This window comes from Hibiscus syriacus, unplaced genomic scaffold (assembly GCF_006381635.1).
Source record: "Hibiscus syriacus cultivar Baekdansim isolate YM2019G1 unplaced genomic scaffold, ASM638163v2 tig00110457_pilon, whole genome shotgun sequence".
Classification (NCBI taxonomy): domain Eukaryota; kingdom Viridiplantae; phylum Streptophyta; class Magnoliopsida; order Malvales; family Malvaceae; genus Hibiscus; species Hibiscus syriacus.
The window spans coordinates 1,597,665-1,604,816 of NW_024062744.1; the positions used below are offsets into that span (position 1 = coordinate 1,597,665).

The 7,152-nt window shown below is 31.0% G+C and overlaps 1 protein-coding gene across 2 annotated transcripts; it reads right to left on the minus strand.

Moving 5' to 3' along the window:
- Positions 1–1,332: 1,332 nt before the first annotated feature.
- On the minus strand, positions 1,333–4,598 carry LOC120126289 (phosphoglycerate mutase-like protein 1). Of its 2 annotated transcripts, XM_039144511.1 has the most exons (8): positions 4,490–4,596; positions 4,175–4,282; positions 4,019–4,098; positions 3,839–3,944; positions 2,290–2,364; positions 2,058–2,149; positions 1,722–1,844; positions 1,333–1,644 (listed from the first exon to the last, which is right to left on the minus strand). In XM_039144511.1, exons 1-8 carry the CDS (start codon positions 4,538–4,540, stop codon positions 1,596–1,598), a joined length of 684 nt encoding a protein of 227 aa, XP_039000442.1. In that variant the 5' UTR covers positions 4,541–4,596; the 3' UTR covers positions 1,333–1,595. The 2 variants fall into 2 exon arrangements, with proteins under 2 accessions (XP_039000442.1, XP_039000443.1); XM_039144512.1 differs by lacking the exon at positions 1,722–1,844 and having other exon boundaries at positions 4,490–4,598.
- Positions 4,599–7,152: the final 2,554 nt, after the last annotated feature.

Here is a 7,152-nt window from a genome sequence, read left to right on the forward strand (position 1 = left end):
ATGGGGACGGATGTCGCCATAGAGAGTGAGAGATAGATATGGGGCTGAGTTGTGCTTTAGGGTTTTAGGTTAGAGATGATTTGCGATAATACTGTTTACATTTGTGTTGCGAAATTAATATTGTGTTTCGCGTTGCGAATTTGACTATCGCGTTGCGAATTTGACTTCTGCGTTGCGAATTTGACTTTCGCGTTACGAATTTGGAAAATCGCAATGCGATTTACATATTCGCGTTGCGAAATTAAAAACTGAGTTACGAATTTATTGATCATTTTGACAAAAAAATGGTTAAATTCGTATATTATAATACTTCAAGATAAACGTCGATAAAAAGTGACCTTTTGCTTTCCCAGGAAATAACGGTGACGGCCGATAACGATTTGTCGGCCATACCTAATCAAATTAATACCGACTATCGACCATGACGTGGCATTCTTTATTATATAAACAGCTATCTTAATTAATTCACATGAGTAAATCACGAAAATAGTAATTAGAAGATTTAATGAAGCATTTGTTTCCCAAACTGTGCATATTTTATTATTTTTAATCTTTAATCCTTAACATTTAATTTTATTATTGAATTATCTCAAAATCATTAATTTTGTTTGAAAAATCAACAACCAATAAACACATGACTGGTTGCATTTTGGCCGACGTACGTCTGACTTTTGTTTTTACTTGAATATAAAATATAAAAATACATCTTATAATATATAAAAATATATTTAGACGCCAAATAAAACTTTTATCTGTAGATGTTACTTTCCGTTGGTCGCAGGCAGTGGTAGTACCTATTCACGGTCATCTCCATGTCATTTTTCCTCTTTTCAGCTAATTATTATCTAATTTTATTAGTTTCAATTATATTTTAATATAATTATAACAGTGTTTTTTATCCTTTGTTTAGTAAAGTATCATAGTTATAGGTGATTTTAGAATTTGGTGCAAGTTTCTTTATTGGTTTTTTTAGGTATGTGATTATATATGATTTCGTGGTTGATTTTTTCCTGATGTATGATTTATTTGTTCTTTGTATATGATGTTTCGTTGGTTATCAGATATCTGTGTCGGATGAGATTGTCATTAAGGGGAGATCAATTTTTCATTATTATGTTTTTGGATATTCTTCAAATTTTTCTCCTCCATGTTTGGTGTTCGAAGATGTTGGAATGATCCATTTTTGTATATCGTTGCTTCAACTGTTCACTCTTTCACTTATCAAATTATCATTAGGTCATTGTTATATTTTACTTATGATAGTCATGAACATATTTATTTGGTATGTAATTAATAAATCATTATTGATGATGCTTTCGACAAATGAATATATATTTAAAAAAGAATTAGATATTTAAAATATGATTAGAACACGATAAATTCAGAAATTATTGGGTCCAAACACAATGTGGTTTTCATTGGTTAGAGAAGAGATGAAGTGACAAATTTTGTTGATTAATTTGCGACCTCTAGTTCCTCCACTAAAACATCCTCTTCGGCAGAATCTTTGATTTGGATTTGTTCAATGTCACAAGGGATTCTCATTCTTCCACTGAAACAACAAACTTTTCGTTTTTATTGCAGAAGATATGGCCTCACCTCTCAGAAAAAAGGAACACCGATCGGATTTCACAATTTTTAAAGCTGCAAAAACAAATTCCAATAATTAAAAATTTTAGAGCAAATCCAATTTGCAGATGAAAGAGGGAAATGAGTCTGACCGGGGGAGAGGATCACTGTGTAAAGGGTAACACAAATTATTTTTAACAAGTTCGATCATTGCCTGCTGCAAATACACTCCATGGCTCACCACTGCTATCTCCTTTTCTTCCCTCTCCCACAACCTACAACACCATGCATTTATTTCATTACACGCACAAACACGAATGGATCGATAAGAGCAGTCGTCTCTTTCAAAAAATTTAAATTATCATATATATATATATATATATTGTATAATCTATTCTCATCTCTAAAATCTTATAAATTCACCGTGTCCGTGGTATTAATTAACCAAATTAATCTTCATTGAATTAGAGGGAGGAAAACAGACTCACCATTGGGTAAACTTCATAGCCCTAGCTCTCACTGCTTCGTGTGTTTCTATTTGATCACCGCCTTTCCACAAAACGTCATCTTCATTTTCGATCTGAACATTAAAGCACTGTTAAATTACTTATTAGATGGAAATAAAATCAATGAAACAGCCCAACAATTCTAAGGCGTAAGAGATGAATGCAGCAACCGAAGGCCACCGAGGAAACCAAGAGAACAAAAAGTATCACTTGCCAATGAAAAATCAACAGCGGGGAAACAGGACCGGTAATGGCTGATGCTCCTTCTTTTGTCGCATTCAAATTTTCCCTGCACCTCACAACAATATCATGATTAGGCTTTCAATATAATAATTTTTTTATATCTGAGAGAAAGCAGTTTGAAATTAAGATAGAATTGTTTTAAGGGATAAAATAATTTTTACTTTTGGAATTTGGTAATTCTTTTAACTTGGTTGTTGACTTTTTCATTTGTCTATATTATCTTCAAATTTGAATTTTTGATGCACTTTAGTCCTTTCCATGATGTGGCACGTTATCAAAATGTCAAATTATCAAACTAAATTTGGAAAAGTTGCTAGGTCTAGAGACTAATGTAGATTAAAATGAAATATAAAGACTAAATTAAAAAATTATCAAGTTTAAATACTAATATGGATCAAAATAAAGTTTATGGGTTAAATTGAGAAAATTTGTCAAGTTCAATGGCTACAAATTGTTTTGTCCCTTGCTTTGATTATGGTAAACACCAACTCATATATAGGGACATAATTTTTATAAAACATTAAAATATTATGTTATTTAATTTTTAAAATTAATAAAATATAATAATGTTTAAATCTAAAGTAAAAAATTCAAGAATTAATTTAATAAATATTTAAATTAACATAAATTTAAAATATTATTAAAAAGTGTCCCATCCCAAGCGTAATTCAATCATCGTTATTAGGTGATTGTGTGAATATATAATATATTATATATAATGAAAAGATTTGAATTTGAATTTGAAATACTTGAATTTATAAAAAAAATTATAGTTAATATATTGTTTGTGTAATATTTTATATTAATGAATACATATGGCTATTTTTTTAAAAATAACTTCGTTTAATTTTATTTTTATTTATGTGTATAATATAATAAGAAAAATTATACACTTTTATAAAAATATATATATATAAAATTATATATAATCATCAAATATTTTCTCTTAAAAATAATATATACATATATATATATATATATATATAATTTTATATAATAATGTTTTTTCCCCCTTTCATGCCTCATCTTTTGTTTTTCCTTCCGGTTTCTTTGGTCCTGACCAAAGAGTGGCCCTCCATGTGAAGAGAACACCGCGTGACCAAACTTGCTTGATTAACGGGTGGATACATGGATTATTTAATGGGGAATATGAAAATAAAAAGAAAAAGAAAAAGAAAGGACTAATTTCAAAATCCAAAAACTGTTTGGTTAAGGTATGGATTGAGAGGATGCTGAGGATTAAAGTCCCATCCCTGAAAATTTTAATTATTCATATATATAAATATTTTTATTAATTATTTAATTTCACCATCTTAAAATTTTATAGTTTTATATTCTTAAATTTTTAATATATTTTTTTAAATTTGTATTCTGTGTCATAAAATTTTATGTCAGTTTGTGATTTTATTCCTGACCCGAGGGTACCTTTCCATAATAAAGGCATATGTCTTTTTGGCTGCCATGTGATCCTTGCCTGATCTATGGTAGCTCCTAGTTTAAGTTGGATGTCGATAACATACCAGTCGTTCTCGGCAAAGTTCATATGCTATAATCGGAGCCCGACAGACGATTGTCGAATCTTCACCGTCTTCACCGTGAAAAATTCCAACAGCTGTTTGCAGTGTCCTGAAAACATCAACCCAAAATTTCATACAAGACTGAAGGCATCTTTGATCAAAAGATGAGAAAATTTTGGGTACCTTGACATAGGCGAAGAAATCACCACTTCAATCCCCTTTAGCAATCCAGTTGAACAAACATCTTTTCGTTGATCACGAACCTATTAAAGAGAGACAAAAAAAATCACTACAAGTGTCATTTTAGGAAGGAAAATTGATTCAACTCTGATGAATGACCTGTTGCCAGCCTAGAGGAGAGAGTTCAGCATCCAAATAGTCAAACGATGTTAATGGATCTCGACTCTTCTCTGCTTCCAGATTGTGCTTGCCCTGCGCATGCCTCACCTGAAATGTTTTGCTTTGTTTTTTTTCACTTATGTATTTCATCGAACACCTTTCGATAATGAAAATAAAAAACTGTTGGACTGTTTTAAAACTTCACATGATTTGGTGGGATAGAAAATTCGGCTTTCCCTTCATTCTAAACCCCCATTTTCTTTATGGGGAAAATTAAAGAAAATCACAGTAATTAGAGAAGAAAAGGGCACAAACCAGATGAATAAGTTTACGACGGCCAAAATTAGCTGCTGCAATTCCTTCCATTTCTGGAAATGAGAAGAACAGAGGAAGTTAGAAAGGAAAATAATATATAGAAGGCAAGTTTTTGGCTTGTTATAGATACACGAGACTATCAATGAAATTTCAGGGAATTCCTAAGCTATTAATTTAAAATTTATAATTCAATTGGTTTTATCCCTATAATATATTAATTAATTAATTTTAATTGAACAGACCATACATAATTTTATGTAGGAAATTCAACTTCTAAATTTTTTGAAGAGAATGTACTTATAAAAATTTAGGAAATAAAAATAATTTATCAAGAGACAATATAAATAAAAGAATTTAAAATATATTATAATTTGAAATTTTTAAAGAGAACTAATTCAATTGTTTTTTACATATATCCGTGTTTAACGGTAATCAATATAAATTCATTTTATATTAGTTTTTGGTATAACCATTAATATTCAATTTATTAATCAACTAATCTATATCGGGTACATTAGAGTCAATGGTGATACTCCCAATACAGTTTACTCCATTCGCAATGGCCAAGATTCAAACCCTTATAATTACTTAAGAGATCTAATATTTCATTCCACTAGAGCAATTAGTTGTTTGGTTTATTTTATATTTTTCTGTAAAACATTATCATTTATAAAAGAAAATAATCCATAAAAAAAAGAAAAAAGAAAAAGAAAGTATTGTGCTCATAGCGCTGCAAGGTTGAACATCATATGTTAGACTTGATTGCTTCAGAAATTTGATCGGCCTTTCCATGGGAAAATAGCAAACATTACGGCTGATTTAAACAATTATTAAATAATATATTTAAAGTTAATAAAAAAATGTTTGCTACCCACTAATTTGAAAATGAGATATAAAATAAAATGAAAACGTGGAAATTCTGTGAGTAGAAGACTAAAAAGACCTTGACAAATGCAATCCTTGGAAGCAAAACGCACCGGATCAAGGAAACTTCCTGCCGCTGCGGCTGGACCGAACCACGATTTGGAAAAGTTTCCATGCCCATCCTGATCCTAATCAATCATGGAAATTGGAATGGAAACACATTCAATTGCGTTTCCAACGCATCGCAGACATTTTCATTAAAGGCCGATAAATTTTTAAAATTTTAGGCAAATAAGTTTATAATATTTTAAGGAACGAAAATAAATTATCAATAAAAATATATAAATTATTTAAATCGGACAAGAATTTAATAATTTTAAAGGATAAATTGTCGTCGCCAACCCTTTTGGACTTCGGTCCATCAATGTTTTCACATGAGTAGGGATGGCAACGGGCCGGGTTCGGGTCGGGTATTGGTCCCCCCGTCCCCGTCCCCGTTTAAAAAATCACGGGGATTTAAACGGGGATCCCCGTCGGGTAATCGGGAAAAACCGCGGGGAAACGGGTATCCCCGTTTAGCATAAACGATTATTTAAACCGGTATTGGGCCGGGTATTGGGTCGGGTATTAGGCCGAGAATCGGGCCGAGTATATATATATATATATATATATATATATATTAAATTAAATATATAATATATTTTTTTATTTAAATTAAATTTATTAATATTATATATATATATATATATATATATATATATATATATATATATAATAATTATTTTTAATATTTATCGGGTCGGGTATCGGGCGGGTAATCGGGGCGGGTAATCGGGGCGGGGATTACCAAACCCGTCCCCGTCCCCGTTTATCACCCCAAACCCGACCCGTTTAATTCGGTTTTCGGTTTTCCCCACATGAGGTGATTATGATATATAATATCTGTACGCATAAACATTTTAATATCGGTCCATCAATTTTTTTTAACTCGTTAATAAAAGCATAAACATTTTATTGATACAATTACTCGAATCAAGAACTATCACCCCTTTTATTACTAAAACCATTCGATAAGTAATTAAACTTATAAAATCCAAATGTTGACAAAAGGCGTGCAATTTCCACATGGGCTTGTTGTACAATTAATATAGCTAACCCTTATTCCCATATGTAATGGGGTAAGGGGAGGTAGGATAGTAGGCTGCCCCCAACACTAGGTTGAGAGGAGCTTCCGTGGTAGATCTCCGAATTATGAATTACCCTCCGTGGGACTCGATCCCACGACCACAAGGTTAAGAGTCTTGCACTCTACCAACTGAGCTGGACGGGCGACTCTTGTTGTACAATTAATGTAGTCTTTAAATCTTAAAAGTGAGTGTATTTAGCAGATTTCTCTTGATCTACCGTCTAAGTTCCCACCCTTAAACACCATATATTTGACTAATAAATAAAATATAACCTTCAAATTATAGGATTTCCAAAAGATATACCTATTTATAACTAAAAATTACCTTTGATTATGATGTTGGACTGCAAATCCTGATGAATTAAATTCAAGGTTAGGCTGATATTCATTAATTAATGTAGTGATTAGAAATGTTCATATTGTTTCACCTTATGCGAATGTGAAGAAATTATCCTATATAGATCATTCTCACCACGTCATTTATGATACTTACTAATTAAAAAAATCCACCTCGTTAATTTTTTTTCATGTCATTTAATATTATATTTTCTAAATCACCATCTTCTCTAATAATACACTAAAACCAAAAGTAACTAGAGTTTATTTTTTATTA

Bases quoted from the DNA above. Each gene is read 5' to 3' on its own strand.
- LOC120126289 (XM_039144511.1), bottom strand. From the start codon at position 4,540: ATGGAAGGAATTGCAGCAGCTAATTTTGGCCGTCGTAAACTTATTCAT. The intron at 2,150-2,289 runs GCAAGTGATACT...TTTAATGTTCAG, and splicing joins CCGCTGTTGATTTTTCATTG to ATCGAAAATGAAGATGACGT. The intron at 1,645-1,721 runs GTCAGACTCATT...TTGTTTTTGCAG, and splicing joins CACAGTGATCCTCTCCCCCG to CTTTAAAAATTGTGAAATCC.